Source organism: Herpailurus yagouaroundi, unplaced genomic scaffold (assembly GCF_014898765.1).
Source record: "Herpailurus yagouaroundi ecotype Mexico unplaced genomic scaffold, PumYag 186, whole genome shotgun sequence".
Lineage (NCBI taxonomy): Eukaryota > Metazoa > Chordata > Mammalia > Carnivora > Felidae > Herpailurus > Herpailurus yagouaroundi.
Genome location: NW_024412417.1, coordinates 15,339,304 through 15,358,433, shown reverse-complemented (window position 1 = coordinate 15,358,433; position 19,130 = coordinate 15,339,304). Strand labels below are relative to the sequence as shown.

The 19,130-nt window shown below is 40.4% G+C and overlaps 1 protein-coding gene across 50 annotated transcripts in view; it reads right to left on the bottom strand.

Annotated features, from left to right (window-relative positions):
* Positions 1-1,430: 1,430 nt before the first annotated feature.
* The window catches only part of RIMS2 (regulating synaptic membrane exocytosis 2), a 617,389-nt gene continuing 599,689 nt past the window's right edge, over positions 1,431-19,130 (bottom strand). For all 50 annotated transcript variants that reach the window (XM_040494185.1, XM_040494187.1, XM_040494223.1 and 47 more), the window contains 5 exons: positions 12,246-12,387; positions 7,575-7,687; positions 6,907-7,008; positions 4,766-4,905; positions 1,431-4,338 (listed from right to left, as the gene is read on the bottom strand). In XM_040494185.1, coding sequence (XP_040350119.1) covers positions 4,120-4,338; positions 4,766-4,905; positions 6,907-7,008; positions 7,575-7,687; positions 12,246-12,387 — 716 coding nt within the window. In that variant the 3' untranslated portion in view covers positions 1,431-4,119. The remainder of the gene's footprint in view (positions 4,339-4,765; positions 4,906-6,906; positions 7,009-7,574; positions 7,688-12,245; positions 12,388-19,130) is intronic.

The window sequence follows — 19,130 nt, the reverse complement described above, 5'->3', positions numbered from 1 at the left end:
ACCCATGAACCGTGAGATCATGACCTGAGCCGAAGTCAGACGCTCAACTGGCTGAGCCACCCAGGTGCCCCAAAACAATTTGTTTTCTTAAGAGGACTTGTACCTTCAGTGAGACCAGCAAAGAGTGAAATGGTATTCTGATCAATTATACTCATAATAGCATTTGGGAACACTTACTTTATACCACTCATGGTGCCGTGTTCCATATACATCGTTTTATTCAATCCCTATGAGGACCCAATGAGCTGGTAGTTTTACTATTGTCATTTTGCAGTTTGGGGTAGTGAGAGTCAGAGAATATAAATGACATGGTCAAGGCTGAACATTAAGCAAGCGGCAGAGCCAGGAACCAGAAAAAAAACCCAAGCTGTGGAGCTTTGATCACATGTTCCCGGGAAAGTGAAGGTGCTGATGTCAATGGCAGCCACGTTGTTCGGGTTTAGTCAGAACCGCTAAAGAGGAGCTCAGTCCTGAGCAGGGAGTTGAGCTGTAGGGAGGGGCTAGCATGGATCATTTCTGAGAAAGCAGAAGGGATTTTCAAGAGAGGGCATGCAAGAAAGGTAAGGGGGTTGGTATAATAGGAGTATGTGAGTAGCAAGGAAATAGCTCTTTAGACTAGGAGGTGGACATTGAGTAACGACAAATAACCTGGGATAGGCATGGGGGACTGAGCTCGAATGGAGTCCTTGGGAAGGGAAGAGATGGCTATTTCCAAGAATGGAGAGAAAACTAGGTTTGAATTTTTAACTAATTAAGCCAGCTTTTAAATTTATAGCCGGGCGGCAGGGTGGGGGGGCCTTCCGAGAGAACTCTGCCGGGGTTTTTTTCTTCCAGCTTAAGGAACTGCCCTGGGAGGATTCGCAGAAACCCTCGCCTCCAGAGCCACACCGTAGAAGCCAGTCTCTGGACAGGTTGTTACACGTCCCATTACCACCGGCGTCTCCCCTGCTGAAAATGCACCACTCCCCTCACCCCCACAAAGCTGAACTGACACAGCTGGGTAAAGCCCCTGTCACTCTTCTCACCTTCACCCAAGGAATGGCAGATGGCCTCTTGTGATTCTTCAGGACTCTGCCATCCGTGGAGGTGACGCTGACTCAGAAATCTCAGTTTACTCACAGACTCTGTGAGCTGCTGAGTCATTTAACCAGAAAGCACTTCAGTCTGGAACAACCACCTTTCCCCCACCATAGAATAACAATGTTTTGTTTGTTTTTTTTAAAGCAGCAACTTTTTAATGTTGTGAGCAGAAATCCTTTGGCTCTTTGGAAACATGCTCTACTGAGGGCTATTTGCTAAGACCAGCAATCTGTTTCTGGCACAGAGAAGGAAAATAAAATTATTTTGTTGTCTTGAAATGATGCATGAGTTCAGGGAAAGCTGCACCACGCCTGGGGATGGGGAGAAGGGAAAAAGCCGTGCATACAACGTCTGTAAAGAAAATGTTTTATTTAAAGTGTTAAATACCATCACCAGAATGAATTTGATTTACATTAGTTGGTGTTCATTACAGGACTAATCTGCCCTTTTTTTTTTTTTTTTTTTCTCCCAACTGGAATTCCCTTTACTTTGAAAACATACTATGTACAGGGCAGCAATGGTCACTGGAATAGTGCTATTTACATGACTAAACCACAAGTCGAGGTGCAGACATGTGAAAATTAAAAAAAAAAAAAAATACACCAACTTTTAAATAAATACTGCATAATGACAAGTATGTACAAATATCCCATACAGTCATGTCCTTCTTATTAAAATTAGAAATAATTTATATAGGAATATGCACAAAAGATTATGTGACTGCATCTTAGTATCAGGAAAATGGTAAACGTTTATTCTACGGGAGAGTATAGACACTATAGGTCTATTAAATCAATTGCTGCTGGTACACAAGTGTCTAAATTATTTCCATAAAGTTTTATTCGTTCTTTTAACAACTTTACCTGGGTCCATCGTAGATCTCAGAATGTCAAGACACAGTCTCGGTGTATTTCATATTGCACCACATAAAGAGAAGGCATTTTTAGTGATACTCATTTTAACTTTTGCACCATATCAAGCATGATAGTTTTTAATGGTCAGCATGGAATTTAGAAAGGAAAAAAAAAAAAAAAGAAGAAGAAGAAGAAAGCAATTTTTGTGCATGGCCTTAACTGGTATGTATGTGGATTTCAAAAGTTACTGTAAGAAATTGAAATCGACCTGTAAGAATGCATTATCAAAGTGTACATAAAGAAACAGAAAGTGTGGGTGGTTTGTTACATTAACCAGTGACTTCTCCTCTCAATAGGGAGACTTAAGAGAAATTCGACCTTGCAGCACCACCCAATGGTAATAACTGTCTGTAAAACCAAAGGCAGGGGTTTGACCTAGGGGATTTGTGGTGTAGACTTTTGGTGATGGCATGAAAGAACTATTAATAGGCAGATTGACTTTCTTTGAGTCACCTAAAAATTGGAGCTTTAAAATTATTTGTTGCATATTTATGTTTACTATATTTCTTTAGAAATATAATTTGTGAAAAATTGTATTTTACTACAGAAAAATGAATTAATAAACAGCCCTGTGTTTCAGGCTCCAAATTTTTAGCAGTGTTTCTATTCACATAGTAAATGGAAATTGGCTAAAGAAATTGCTTTAATTAATTAAAAAACAAAACCTAAGACCTTCTAGAAATAATACTTTAACCCCTGTATGAATAATGCTGGTGCTAAAAACAAATTTATTAGACATTACAATGGCCACATGATTGTAGGGTTTTCCTGTAAACTGAACTTTGAAGGTGAAAATAAAAGTACCATGCACTGTACAATAAATTGCAAAAGTTCAAATATCTTCTTTATCAAATACATGCTGACTTACTTTAATGTACTCCCAAGTCATGTTGCAAAATCCTTTTCAACATGCTTGAAATAAAGAAAGCTCTTAGTTTTTTTCCCCCCCCTTGAGAAATTCATAAATTCAGAAGCATCTATAGCTCTGAATCAAACATGGGGTGTAAGGAGTATCAGGTCAAAAACTTGTAATCTTTTAGCATAATCACTCTGGTAGGGAGAAAGAAAACAAAAGATTAAAAGAGCGAAGAGGAAAAGTAAGACAGAGAAGAGGAAGAAAGATGCGAACAATTTGCACATATTGAACTTCATAAGATTTGTATATTTAACATGGAAATAAATTGAATATATTATGCTTATTTGTCACATAAAGAGAATTTTAAGTATCTTCTAGAAAGTATTCTCATTTGTAATGTCTGCCAAAACACAGACTATGATCAGTTTAAAGAATAAACATGGTGTCTCTTTGTACCACCCCGTTGCGTTCTCTCCCCTTTTTAAAACCATGCAATAGTGAAATTTACTTTTAAAAATAATATAAATTGTTGAAAATGGCTGATTTTTATTCTTTTTTTTTTTTTGCAAGTTGCAGCCCCAAGAAAATAATTTAAGTATTCAGCTAATCTGTGTCCATGCAAAAAAAGTTTAATTTCATTCAGTACAGTGTAGCCACAGAATTTTGTTTTTCAGAGTCCAACACATCGTGGCATTAGTGAATGGCGTGCCCGCCGGAGCTCTGAGTCTGCCACTGTTCACGCAGGACTGGCCGCTGCTGGTCACACTCCAGAGGAGGGCTGATGTCTGTCCCGGACCACTTCTTTGGTCTCTTGCTTTTCACCTGATGCTTCCTAGGACTTCACTCCTTGACCTGTAACATGGCTTAATGACTGTATAGCTCCATTTCTGTGGCGTAACAGGGCTTTGGGGTCAGAGAAATGAAGAAAAAGGAACGATAAAAATATAAAGGTGCCATTGAAAAGGGCTTTTGTTGCATGAAACTGACTGATTCTTTGAGATTAATCCATGGCTTCAGATTGGACCAAAACTCAAGTGTTATTGAACTCCAAACCTGATAGTTCTTCATAACTGCTCTTTCACCTGAGGGCCATCTTTAGGGCACAATGTGTGCAACTTCCTCTGAGAACACAGGATCGCTTTGTATCCCTAGAAACAGGCTCAGAAGACACAACATTAAGCATGCAGTGTTACCAGGGTTTGCGACCTGTGATTTTTTTTTTTTTATTTTTTTGTAACGCTGGTTGCTATGACAACAGTTTTACAGCTGCTATGAACGAGAGTAAGAAGGTCCGGTTGAACTTTCCAGAGATGATTGGGAAGCTCTTCTTGTCAGAGGGGCCAAGGTTGGATCTACTAGGGAGGAAGGAGGGAAAAGTTTGAACCATCCAATCACCATATTGGATAGCTCCAGTTCATCTAAAAGTATCTGGGCCACTCCCATAAAGGATTTGTGATCCATGCGGCCATAATCTCCCCAGACAATGATCTGTTGGCAAAATACAAAGGAGAGTAATGTCAGTATAATTATGTACGTGAAAACTCGTAAACTAAAATACATTGAGTTACTGTGTGGATATCACACGTTAAGTTAAAGAGTTGTATTTTAATTGCTGGGATAGTTGTTTTTAACTACTAGAGCCCAAAGGTACATGAGGACAAGTGTACTCGAGTGTTACGATCATAAGCAGTCCAGGGAGATTGGAGTCTGTGTATGATGGGGCTTTGCAAGTCTCTAGTTCACTGTGAAAGAAACAACAGCATCTGTGGCTTTATAGCACCAACCACTGTTGGGACGCTTCCAAGAATTTCGAGTGTGGGCAACCGAAAAGAATGCAATAAGAAGATATGGGGGTGCAAGGTTTGACTCCATGAAAATACTTTCTTATGTAGGGGATAAACAATTCAGTAAATACCTGTAAAACCTTCCCTTGGGGACTTTCTTCAAAAGATAATAGCTGCTGGTAAAGGGGTTCCAGCGTTTTTCTTGCCACCTTTGTTTTCTTTTTGGCTATGCAGACTCCATTATCTAACAGATACACCTTTACATATGGTGCTTGAGAAAGAAAACATAGAGGGGAGAGTTAAGCGATGAGCCATGGTTATGAAATACTCAACTTGCACGTGACATCTCCAACAGCTTTACTTTAGGCTGAAAGAGCCAGCAATCAAAAGTCACCAGTCTTTCCACACTGTGTCAAAATCATTAGATAAAGAATAGGTGTTTGTTTGTTTATTTATTTATTATAAAACTGCCATTCAAGTAGTTTTAGGCAATATTAACTCAGAGGCTACTCTGAGTTGTTACTATTATACCATCAAGTGGTTACATAGATTTAAACACTGTATTAAATAAGGTGAACTGCTTCTAGTCCCTAACAATATTCAGGAGAGATGTCTTGTTCAGTCTTTCATCTGTCAGGACTTAAATCTAACTAAATGTGCTAGAAGCTATATATTGTTTTAGAAATAAATTATAATATAAATACTATAGTTTATATAATAATATAATATAAATTTTATAAATCAAAATCATTTATTTATTATTCCAAGGGGTTTGTTTGTTTGTTTTTATTTTTTGGTTAATGTTTGTTTATTTTCGACAGAGAGAGACAGAGCATGAACAGGGGAGGGGCAGAGAGAGAGACACACACAGAATCTGAAGCAGGCACCAGGCTCTGAGCTGTCAGCACAGAGCCCGACGCGGGGCTGAACTCACAGACCGTAAGATCATGACCTGAGCCGAAGTCTGACACAACCGACTGAGCCACCCAAATGCCCCAAAAGATTTATTTATTGATGGTGGTGTGGGTACAAGATAGCGGTGGGGCTTGATGTAATATGTTCACATTAGCTGGGAAGAGTCAACTAATTATGAATTCCATGGCTTGAGATGTGTCTGACTCTTCATAAAAGCATTTTCAGGGGCGCCTGGGTGGCTCAGTAGGTTGAGTGTCCGACTTCGGCTCAGGTCATGATCTCACGGTCTGTGAGTTCGAGCCCCACATCAGACTCTGTGCTGACAGCTCAGAGCCTGGAGCCTGCTTCGGATTCTGTCTGTCTGTCTGTCTGTCTGTCTCTCTCTCTCTGCCCCTCCCCTGCTCATTCTCTCTCTGTCTCTGTCTCTCTCTCTCTCTGTCAAAAATAAACATTTAAAAAATTTTTTAAAAATTATAAAAAATAAAAAAATAAAAGCATTTTTGTGCACGTACAAATTATGATATTCTTTATAGCAGAGTGGGTTGACTAGCTCCAAGACTTTTATAAACACAATTGACTTAATCGCTCCTGCAAGGTTGTACAATAGGTAATACACATTATAATTTAGAATTTCTGGAAGGATAGGAAGGAAAGTCAAGAAATTCAAAATTACAGTTCAATCAGTGGAGGTGCTGAGGTGACAAACCAAGTTTCGGAATCTTTACTAATTGTTCTACATAACAGATCTCACGTTCCGTACATCTCTGCATGATGTCTCTGGAGTCTGTGTCATTTTTCACGGCCCCAAGCACCTTAGATGATGACATTTCAGTATGAAATACGTGACGGCACAATAAAAACTGACAATGGTGCCTCTCTTTCTTTGTACAATACAGAAAGTAAAAGTTTTCTAATTAGAATGTCCTATATACAAAGGCTTTTGCTACTTTGGCAACCTGTATCTGTTTTTATTCTAATTTCAGGACTTTAAGAATTCCTAAGGAGAATTTTGAAGCTCCAGAGAAAGTAAAGAATAACACAAAATATCAGCTAATCAGAAAAAGAACTTCTTATGTACATGTTGTACAAAATAAATTATCTAAGTGTGGTAGTTTTTATTTTGCAATGGTTTCTACTACATATGGACTTATTTAACAACTTATATTAGCCCTACCAGACCACTCTAATTGAATGCTCACTTAGGATCAACACACAGACTAGTACAGATAACAGACTCTCTTATTACTAGTATCCTTAATTATCTGAAAACCAGGTTTTCAGCGTCTAATCAAAAACAAAGTCTCTGAATTGAAAAGTAATGGATTGCAAATAATAGAAGCATGTCTTCTTTTATTACCTGGCAGTGTCTTGGAACCTGGTTTCACAACAAGGCCACGAGCCCGAATGATTTCCACCTCCAATTGTCCCTTTTTGTCCATCATTCCTACCTGAATGTCACCTAATGGCATATGAGGAAGAAACAGACAGGCCTTAGTGTACAAATGCAGTAAGAAAAATGCTTGTGTCCAAAGACCTTGGTTTTAGATCATTCTGTCATTTCCCATATAGTTTCCAAAATTCAACTATATTTAAAAATGTATCAATGATATCTTACTTTGTTTTTTTATTTTCTATTTTTTAATGTTTATTTACTTTTGAGACAATGTGAGAGACAGAGGGCAAGCAGCGGAGGTGCAGACAGATGGAAACACAGAATCTGAAGCGGGTTCCAGGCTCTGAGCTGTCAGCCCAGAGCCCAACGCGGGCTCAAACTCACGAACTGTGAGATCATGACCTGAGCCAAAGTCGGACGCTTAACTGACTGAGCCACTCAGGTGCCCCGATGTTATCTTACTTTAAAAAGCATATTTAAATGAAGTGGAAAAATTGGTTAAAAATTTTTATTGGTAAAATAAAAATACTTATTCCTGTTGACAATACTGTTCAAGGCTCTATGAAATCAGAGAATGTAATTTTCAATAATCCAGAAGAGAATCAATAAAATCACAAGACAGAAATTCTTACCCATTGCAGGTGTAGCCAGAGTCTGACGCCCCACTAGCTGGGCAGGGCCAAGGCCATCCAGAAAATCACTGAATTGGCTATCGGAGGCCAGGCGGACGCCAGGGAAGATCAGACTAAAAGCAAAAGAACACATGAGATTAAACCCTCAACCCATTTACTCTCAGGCAGCTCGGGTTTCCCTCTTGCCCCCTTCTGTTACTGCCACTATTTTCCTACTTATATTAATTGGATCCCAACACCCAGATCCACCTCCCATGGCTCTTCCTTTCTTCTTCTGTAGCGGCCCATGTGTGTCACCAGAAGCACCTGTCACACTGGATTGCAGGCTGCTGTGTGTGTGTCTTTCTCTTCCTTGTCTAGAGGACATGGACTGTGATTTCTAGCAGTAACACCGAGCACCTGCTGAGCACTTACTCCACAACAGGCATTGTTGTATTGAATCCTCTTAGCTACTAGGAGATCGATTTTAATATCTAACCTGTTTTATAGATGAAACTCCAGATCATTCCCATCAGTACACGAACATATTGTTATTCTTCCACCTTAAAAAAAAAAAATCTTCTACCTTAAAAAAAAAAATCCCTTTCAAAAAGAAGAAGAAGAAGAAGAAGAAGAAGAAGAAGAAGAAGAAGAAGAAGAAAAAGAAAGAGAAAAAAAGGGGCACTTGGGTGGCTCGGTCGGTTAAGCATCCAACTTTGGCTCAGGTCATGATCTCACAGTTTGTGAGTTCGGGCCCCACATCACGTGAGCTCAAGTCCCACTTCAGATGAGTTCGAGTCCCACTCTATGCTCTGCACTCCACTCTCTCTCTCTCTTTCTTCCTCTGCCCCTCACTCACTCATGCTTTCTCTCTCTCTCTCTCTCTCTCTCAAAAAAAATCCCTTTCCTCAAAAAAAATCCCTTTCCTCACTCCACTTCTTCTGCTGCTACCTATCACCCCATTTCTCTACTCAAAACTCCTTGGGGGAGTTGACTCTATCGCTACCTTCAATTTCTTTTTTCTTGTTCTTTCTTGAAACTCTATTCAGTTTTTCCTTGCTCTCTTGCTTGCTTTATTTTTCTCCACTCTACCAAAATTTCTCTGACCAAGGCGACCTAAGGGCCACAGTGGTAAGCCCAATTGTTAGTACTTGTCTAATGTAACACATTAGCGTCATCTGGCACAATCAAGCCCTCCCTCTTCCTTGAAACATTTTGTCCACTTTGCTTCCCAGATCCTCTAGTCCTCTGATTTTCCCCTTTGGCCACTCTGCTTCAGTCTCCTTCACTGGTCTTACCATGAAATATTGGGAGCTCGATCCTTTGACTTATTTTTTTCTGCATGCCCCAATCTCCTTGGTAATCTCATGAAGTTTCATGGTTTTAAATGCCATCTATGCTGATGTGGCCTAGATTGACATCTCCAGCTAGGACCACAGACATGCATTTGATCTGCGCTGTCTACAGATCTGCTTGGATGTCTAATAGACAACTGATACTTAATTTGTCCCAAACAAAAAGCCAAATTCTGTTCTTCTCAGGAGATTCTCATCTTTTATTTTTTTAATGTTTTTATTTGTTTTTGAGAGAGAGAGAGAGAGAGAGAGAGAGAGAGAGAGCACATGCATGTGTGAGCTGGGGAGGGGCAGACAGAGAGGGGGGCAGAAGATGTGAAGCAGGCTCTGCACTGACAGACTGACAGCAGAAAGCCTGATATGGGGCTTGAACTCACAAACCATGAAATCATTCCCTGAGCTGAAGCCTGAAGCTTAACGGACTGAGCCACCCAGGCACCCCTTAGGGAATACTCATCTTAAATAGCAAGTTCATTCTTTCAATTGCCCAGCTTGGGGTAAGTCTTTCCTTTTTGTTATGGACTGAGCTGTGCCCACCCCCCCCCCACCCCCCATCCCCAACCAATGCATATGTTGAAGCCTTAACCCTCAGTAAGACATAGTTGGAGACTGGGCCCTTAAAGAGGTAATTAAGGTTAAATGAGGTCATGAGGGCAGGGCCCTAATCTAATATGGCTGGTATCCATGTAAGAAGAAGTAGAATGGAGAAAAATAAAGCAAGCAAGAGAGCAAGGAAAAACTGAATAGAGTTTCAAGAGAGAACAAGAAAAAAGGAATTGAAGATAGCGTTAGAGTCAACTCCTTATAAGAAAAAGAGACATCAGGGGCGCTCAGCAGGTTAAACGTCTGACTCTTGATCGTGGCTCAGGTCATGATCTCGTGGTTCGTGGGTTCAAGCCCCACATCGAGCTTTGTGCTGACAGTACAAAGCCTGCTTAGGATTCTCTCTCTCCCTCTCTCTCTGTTCTTCCCCTGCCTGTACTCACTCTCTCTCTCCAAATAAGTAAATAAATAAAAACATAAAAAAGGAGAAGAATAATAAGAAGAGACATCAGGGGTATGCATGCATAGAAGAAATACCATGTAAGCACATGCTGAGGAGGAGGCCATCTGCAAGTCAAGGAGAGAGGCCTCAGGAGAAACCAAACCTGATAACACCTTGACCTTGGACTTCTAGCCTCCAGAACTCTAAGAAAATGAATTTCTGTTGTTTAAATTATCCAATCTTTGGTATTTTGTTAGGGCAGCCCTAGCAAACGAATACACCCCCTTTCTCTCATCACTTACATCAAATATATCAATTAACTCTTATTGGCTCTACTGTCAAAATACATCCAGAATCTGTCCTCACTAATGATACCACTGTGGTCTAAGCCATTATTTTCTATCGTTGGTGTTACTGAACAGCCTTCGGAATGATCTCTCTGTGGCCAAATTTACTTTCCACCTCCATAGCAATCAGAGTGATCTGTTAAAATGAAAGTCAGATGATATCAGGACTCTGCTCAAGTCCTCTACTGGTTTCTAATCCCTCTCAGGGTAAGAGCAAAGTCCTCACAACGATATATAAAGACCATCTGAGCTGTCCACCCTGCCCCCACTGTCTTAATTCCTAGTCTGTTACTACTCCTGCCCTTAGTCTGCCGCGCTGTCCTTCCCACTGCTGATGCCAGGCGAATGCTGCCTCAGGGCCTCAGCACTGCTTCAGTCTGCAATGTTCTTCCCTCAAATGTCCATATCCTTCAAATCTTTACTCAAATATGTCCTTTTCCCTGTCTACCTTACAAAAAACCTACGCTTACCCTCTGTCGTCTCTCTTCCTTTCTTTCTTCTCCTTAGCACTTACACTATCTAATCTACTATATGCTTTACTAATTTTCCATATATATATATATATATATATATATATATTTTAACAACTTTGCTTATTTTTTGTGCATCTTATCTATTGACTGTAAATTTGGTGAGGGTAGGGTTTGTTTTTCGTTTTATTTTATTCTGTATCTCCAGCACCTAGAACCACGTCTGGAATATTGTAAGCACTTAATGAATACTTGTTAAGCTCAGTTAATTCAAACGAAACTGAGAAAAACTTGCCCAAGTTTCTACAGTACCAAGAAACAGATGAGAACTTAAGCCTGGGTGGTTCTAAAGCCCATGGTCTTAACGACTGATTTTGGCTCCCTTGTATGAATTATATCCCTTACTCAGCACAGTGCCTAGAGCCCTGGAAGGCATGAAAATATTTATTGAATGAGTTTATGAGTATTCATCCCATTTTCCCAATATTATATAAACAGCTGGGGCGCCAGAGGCCCCAGTCTGGATATTTTTGTGTCCCTAACAGTATCTATCACAGCACTCTGCAATGCACATTTTCCACTTCATTCTCCATCTAAGACTTCCTTGATGAATATCAAATCTATTTCTGCTGCCAGCCTTAATTCCCAATACAGTTAATCCAAATATTTTGATGTTTCTATAAGTATCCCATATAACCTTATTTAAAAAGGTATGGAGACCATACATATCTCTTGTATTTTATATGATCTTGCTACACAAACGTTCCCTGTGGCATATCATCGATAATCGGCCAGCAGCTCCCATGGTAACATGTCTGTGAACTGGCTACACGCACGTTGTCTGAACATCTGATGCTCCGTGGTGATGACAGAGTGGAGTCAGCAAACGCCACCTTCCTCTAGTGGTGTCCTTTAACACACCCATCTCTGGATCCGCAGTTGCTAATTATCATCAATTTGTGGGTGACAGGGCTACACAATCTTGACAAATGCTTTGAAAATATCTCAGATACAGCTGATTCAAGGAAAAGCTATATGCTAACTACATAAAGGAGAGGCTCACCAGCTTACTTTGTGGCGTTACATCAGTCTGAACTGCTTGTTACTTCGTGGAACTAAGTATGTATCCGGCGTTCTATAATTTTTAGTAATAAGAGCCAAGATTTAAAAAATTAGCATTGCTCATGTGGTGTGGCACGAGGGCTTATTCTGACTTATTCCTTCTCCATATTATGTCAAGCGAGGGCAAACTTTCATGTGCCTGTGTTGTGACAGTCACATTTTAGCGTCTCGCTGTTAAAGCAAGACACTTTGTCCCCAAACCTATCTCCTTTGATATAAAAAGCCACATGGGTCATATTTCTCAGTGGCAGGTGAACAAAAAAGAAGTCCTCCTCACAGCAAATCAGCCAGGGAACGTGAAAGTGGCGCTGTGGAGTGTGTGAGTTAGCTTCTGGGAAAGGGCAGAGAGTGAGACAGAAGATGGTCTCAGGCAAAGGCACGGAAGAGACGCGCGTCACGCTGGCCTCACTCACTTTCCTTCTGAGCTATAGCTGTTCATGCTGCCGTCCGTAGATTCTCGGCTCGCCTGCCGAGTCATCCAGTTCCTCATTTCCACAGCCAGGCCCGTCTCTGTACTTCGCTGGACGGTGCTCCGGAGCTTTTTACCGCCGGCTTCTGCACAGACAGAAGACAAGAGGCATGACAGTTGTGCCACCACCATCTGGTAGCAAATCATAAGCAGCCAACGTGGTGAAGGTCCTCAGGTGGAAAGAACTGCATAAAACACAAAGTGCTCTCATTAAGGAGACAGAGAAAAAAGGTATTTGAAACAGTGTCTGGTTGAGTGGAATGAAGATATTCTAAAAAGTCTTCAAGAAGCACAAAATACTGCCACTAAAAAAATACTGTTGTTTTGTTTCCATCTAAAGCAGTGTTCAAATCAGTAACAAGAGGAACATAAAGTTTCAACCTAAGGAAAACAAAATAAGCTTTGTTTTCATCTGTAGTATTTAAAGGCAAGGTTGACTTATACCTGTCTTTTTTTTTTTCCTTTCCTTTCTTTTGATCATAGTGAAAAGATTAGGGCTTGACTTTATTTCCAAAGAATAGGCCATGGGTTAACCTCAATTCCAGCCTCCACTTTCATACAAAAACCTGATTTCGTAGAATGATCGATAGTAGAGGGCAAAGAAAGCCAAATAAGGGAGACAGCCTCTCTGATATAGTTTCCCATCTGTTGGTAACTTTCAGAGACTCTCAAAGGGAACCCAGCGGGGGGGCGCCCCCCGCCAGTAATACCAGCTGAAAAGAGCTTTCTAATTTGGAGTCATGGGTAGTCATGTCCTCAGGCATCTTCAACAGCTTGAATATGAGACTTACTTAGAGCGGCCAATTGGAAGACCAAACAGGAAACTGAGTCAGGGACCACAGATGTGACAGAATGTGCTAGTGATTTGGAGAGGTCAGGGAGGAGGAAGGAGCTTCACAGACAGAGTGGGATTTTAGCTGGGCTTGAGAGACGGGCACACTGGGACCTAAGAGGCAAGAAGGAAGTGTTTGGGGCCAAGGGAAGGGCATGGACAAAGGCATGAAGAAAGGGATGACCATGGGCAGTTAAGGGATGGCACAAATAACCAAAGCATATTGAAGACCAGTGGTAGGAATGTGTAGTGGAGAGATTACTAAAGGTGGGGCAACAGGGTGACGGTCCAAACTATTTGTATTAATTTATTTCTTGTCGGAACTAAATATATATCTACACTGACCATGCATACCATTAGATTTGGGGGGACGATAAGCTCTTTTAGCGCCTCTATTATAATTTCATTTTAGATCGATAAACATTTGCTGATATTGACTGTAACTTCTTGAAATTTCTCTCACCACGCCTCTTAGAATATTTGCTCACCATTTTGAAACACTGCTTTCAACTTCATCTATTCTCCACTTTCAATCTTAATGTAAATCAAAATGCTCTAAAAAGTTTATATCACATATCAACTATGACCGATCTACAACTCAGTTCCATAATCCAAGGCTGATATTTTAGAAAATCGATGGTAAACATGTTGTACTGATATGAACTATGAGACATTCTAAAGCATCCCTTCTTACTGATGAGGGAAGTCTCTTCTTTACAGACATGTTAGTTAATAAATATAAAAGGACTGATAAAAATTTTACATGACCAATTTGCAACCTCCAAAGCAATAAATGATTCAGATAAAGCACATCAATGGATGCTAACAGCATTAGATGAAAGGATATTCGCATTAGCGCCCCCACCCAAAATCATTTCATAGTTTAGTTCTACTTGTGAAAGGTAAACACGTACTTTAAAACTGGGAAACCAGACATGTATCACCATCCTAATTAAGTGATCAAACTTAGTAGCGCTCATAGTGGGACAATCATAATGTACCTCCTGATATAACATACCTAGTACCTCGTACCACCTATCGAGTTATTCCAGACAAAAATACACAACCTGTTTCTAATCAGGTCTTTGGAACAATTTATAGCTTTCAAAAACACAAAGGATAGGGTAAAAGATAAATGATACAATAAAAAAAAAATTAGACAAACCCAGAACATGGGGTTTTGTTCAAGAGAATTGGCTTAGTCTCTTTAAAAAGTTAGTATCGTCGGGGAAAAAAAAGTTAACATCATTAAAATAAACAAACTAACAAGGTCAGGGAATTGGTCCAGATTTTAAAATATCACAGAGATATAACCATTAAATGCTATGAGTATATTTTGACTTCTTTTTGGGAAAAAATAAAACAAGAAATACTAAAAGCAAAACATTCTAAAAGCAATTTAAGGACAAATAGGGAAAATCTGAACATGAATTGGATATTAGACAGGATAGGAAAATAGTTAATTTTCCTAGTAATAATGGCATGTATTACAAAAATTTCCTTATCATTATAGACATATGAGGAAGTATTTAGACCTGAAATGTTCTGTCTGAAACTTGCTTTCAAATAGTAGAGCAAAAATGCACATATCCACAAAAAAGGGAAAATGTTTTTTAAAAAAGAGTAGGGATGAGGAAGAGACTCTTGGTACTCATACATTTAATATTTATGACCATTTGACAATGATCCCCAAATGGCTACACCTAAAAGTCATACAATTCTGTCCAGGGGTGAACTGGAGTCACGGAAGGTGCCAGGCTGTTGTTCAAGAGCCCAGCCAAGGGCTAGGATCCTGGCCTCTCTGTGTGGCATCCGTAAGATATATCACCTCCAAGTGAGACGTACCCCTTCAGTGAAGCTGGAAACGTGGAATGAGGATATGTACAGGAACACGACTTTCAAAGGAAATGAGATTCCTACAGGACACACAGCCTTTTGATATCGGTCTCCACCACAATAAGAGAAACTTGAAAACCTGCTATTACAGGTTGATGAGGACCAGCGACCATTTGTCAAAGAACAATACAATGAGAGTGTAATCCTCATGTTTACAGACTGATTTTTACCTGCATTTTCTGTAGAACAACTCTAACAGTCCCCATTTTACAGACACAGCGTCCATGGGCCCTGGCAGCTTACACAAGGTGACAGAACTAAAGTTTATACACAGTTCCCTGACTCCCGATTCTCTGCTTTTTGCTGATTTGTTATCAGAATACAGCCAATGAGTAGCCTGCATGGAAGGCCCTGTTAGAAGCAGCTGGTGAGGTGGAAAGAGTGGGGCACGCTCAAGGGGTCAGGCCCTGGGGTCAGACTGGTTCTCTAAGCACTACATACACCTAAGCACATACAAGCTGGGTGACATCGAGCGAGTTACTTACTCCCTCTGACTCAGTTTTCTCAACCTGTCTAATGGCAGAGACAATAACGCCTACCTCATAGGATTTTTGTGAAAATAAGAAAAATAATACATTTAAAGTGCTTAGGAAAGTGCTTGATACACGGAAAATCTTCAATTAATGGTACTGTCGTTACTACGACTACCAGGTAGGGAATCAGAAAACATGTTTTCTAGGCCAATCTCTACCACTAACTAGCTGACTCTGTGGTTTTCTCTGAGTCATATTCCCTGAGTCTCTGGTCCCTCATTTATGAAAATGGCAAGGAATGGGGGCAGGGGTGACAGATTATTTCTGCTCTCTTTTAGCTATAAAGTCTATGAGTTTGTGTCATTAGTCTATGACCAAGACCATGATTAACAGCATACATTAAGGAGATACTGCGACTTATTGTCATCTGATGGAATCAAAGAATTCTATGCAATACACTGAGCATTTGTAATAGCTCTTTATGTCTGATACACAATAGACTTATTTAAAAAGTAAATGTATTTTTCAGTATTACAAATCCTTTGCATCACATTCACAATAAAAGTAATTTAGCCTAAATACGATTGATCATGGTGATTCACATTTAATGCTCCAAAAGCTTTGTCATGTCAGCCAACCTAAAAACTGAATCTGGATAACAGAGGATTTGGTGTCTACATGAAGTCAGTGTAGTAGCCAGAACTCTAAGATGGACCCATGATTATGTTACTTTATACAGCAAAATGGACTTTGCAGATGTAATTAAGGTTACTAATCAGTTGATCTAAAGATAAGGAGATTAGGGGCGCCTGAGTGGCTCAGTTGGTTAAGCATGTGACTTCCGCTCAGGTCATGATCTCGCGGTCTGTGAGTTCAAGCCCTGTGTCAGGCTCTGTGCTGACAGTTCGGAGCCTGGAGCCTGCTTCCGATTCTGTGTCTCCCTCTTCTCTCTGCCCCTCCCCAGACAGTTCACACTCTGTCTCTGTCTCTCTCAAAAATAAATAAACATTACAAAGAATTAAAAAAAAAAAAAAAGATAGGGAAATTATCTGAGTGGGCCTAACACACCCACATGAACCTTTTTAAAAGCAGAGTGCTTTCTTTGGCTAATTCCAGAAGAGTCAGCGAGAGATCTAAAACACGAAGGATTCAGTGCACCTTTTTGGTTCAAGATGGAGGGGATCGTGTGGAAAGAACCTGTGAGCAGCCTCTAGCTGCTGTGAGGCAGCAAGAACACCAAGACCTCGGCCTACAACTGCAAGGAACTGGATTTGGCCAACAACTTGAATGTCTCCGAAAGCAGTTTTCCCCCAAAGCCTCCAGACAATAACTCAGCACAGCCAACACCTGACTTCAGCCATGTGATATCCTTTTTTTTAAAAATTTTTTTTTAACATTTATTTACTTTTGAGACAGAGAGAGACAGAGCATGAACGGGGGAGGGTCAGAGAGAGGGAGACACAGAATCTGAAGCAGGCTCCAGACTCCGAGCTCTCAGCACAGAGCCCGACGCGGGGCTCAAACTCACGGACCGCGAGATCATGACCTGAGCCGAAGTCGGCAGCTTAACTGACTGAGCCACCCAGGCGCCCCAGCCATGTGATATCCTAAGCAGAAAACCCAGCCATGTCATTCAAGATGTGTGGCTTACAGAACTAATGAACTGACAAATGAACTACTTAATTAATGAATTAACTAATTAATTAACTAATACATGAGTGTTGTGTTAAGCTGTTAAATTTGTGAAAACTGTTAGGCAGCAATAGGTGATTTTTTAGATACGTTTTCTTCTAACTGGCAAGCTCTATAAAAATTACCTATTGTGACCATAGGAGTGGACCAACTGAAATTATGCATAGGAACTCAACAGCCATGATTAAAAAATGTTTTTAAAGGTATACATACGTGTGTGTGTATATACACATTACATACATATACATATATACATATAAGATATGCGCCTATGTTTGGATGTTTAAAAATACTCAGATAGTAGGGGTGCCTGGGTGGCTCAGTCGGTTAAGCGTCCGACTTCGGCTCAGGTCGAAAGGCAGAAAGCCTTTCGGCTCACAGGCAGAAAGCCGAACACAGGAGGTGTCCTTGTTATTCTGTTCTGCTTAGTCTGATGACTCATTCACTTGGCACCCTGTGTATTCAAAGAAAGCCACTTGATTAAATAAACAACAAAGGGTCAGTTTCCCCTAATAATATCTGAAAACCCTTTGAGTGACTAAAGGTCCCCCCTGCTACTGATTTGGAAACTTTCCTAAGCCCCCAGATGAGGCTCAAAATGAAACGCCGAACTTAGAGTTATGGGGGCTTCTTTCCAAATCTTGTGTCCACAGAACCCATTCCTGCTTCCTAGCCCTTGGAAGGTCTCGTCTCCTGTTTGCAGGCAGGGTTACTGTAGAGTCAGGATTCTCCTGACAATTAGTGTGGGAAACGATTTATAGAAACAGGTGGGAGAGGTTGGTAGATTCTAAAAGCTGACTTTAATTTTAGTTTTGGCCACAATTTATGTGCGTTAATAAGGCACTGATTTTGCATTTTATTAAACATTACCATTTCCCAGAGTGAGTATAATTTAGGGAAGCCATTTGCATCACATTTAGAGAATATAAAAATGCATTAAAAATCAGAATTTCTAAAATTATCGATTCATAGAATTTCAGAAGCTGTCTCAGGGATCCAGTGTACCTTTGTGGTTTATGTACCCCTTTATTGTAGCGTTAAGAAAACGGAGGTCCAGAGCGGCTAGTTTCCCTTTAGTAGAAGATTTTCAAATAGAACTTTATTCCACCTAACCCCTCCAACTCCTCCAACTTTCAAGTTTAAGAATTAACTCCAGCACTCCCTCCCACCTCTATGGTGGCCCCTGTGGACATAACTTCCCATCTAAAGATTATATATCAAGACATGAAGGAGGTAGGCTTATTTACCTGTTTGACTTGCAGGACTTCCAATTCTGGGATACTCATAAGTAGTACTATAATTGCATATAAAAGCTGTGTACTTATGTGTGTCAGGGCTTCTTACTATAATACATGCAATTCAAACCTCTGAAAATCTCAACAAAACAGGCGCAATTATCTGATCATTTCTTCTGAGCTAACCCAGGATCTGCATCAACAATCAAAATAATAGAAATTAACAGAAAGTAGCAGTTGATTTCTAAGATTGCTTCAGAGTTTGCCACAAATCCATTTGTTCCAACAGCTTTGTCGTAACTATCACGACAGTTGTGGAGTCAATAGCTACAATACGGTGAGCGACAAACAGGAGTCACAATTACGATAGACATTAGGTCTGTTTGAATATATTCACCTTCCCCCCCTGAAGTTTATGCACCCATAGGGGTGACCTATGTACACCTCTGAAGTTAGGTGTGGTCATGTGACTTGCTGAGCCCAGTGAGATGTGGGCAAAACTGGCCCTTGTAACTTCAGGGCAGAAGCTCCAACAGCTGAAGCGAGAGTCACCATGTCCCCCCTCTTCTACGTGGAAGCAGATAGCAACAGGCACCTCCACTGACCTGGGTCCCTGAGCACAGCCACAAGTATGGCACTCAATGGACATGCAGAAGGAGTGAGACATGAGTTCTTTGAGTTAAGCCACTGATAATTCTGAG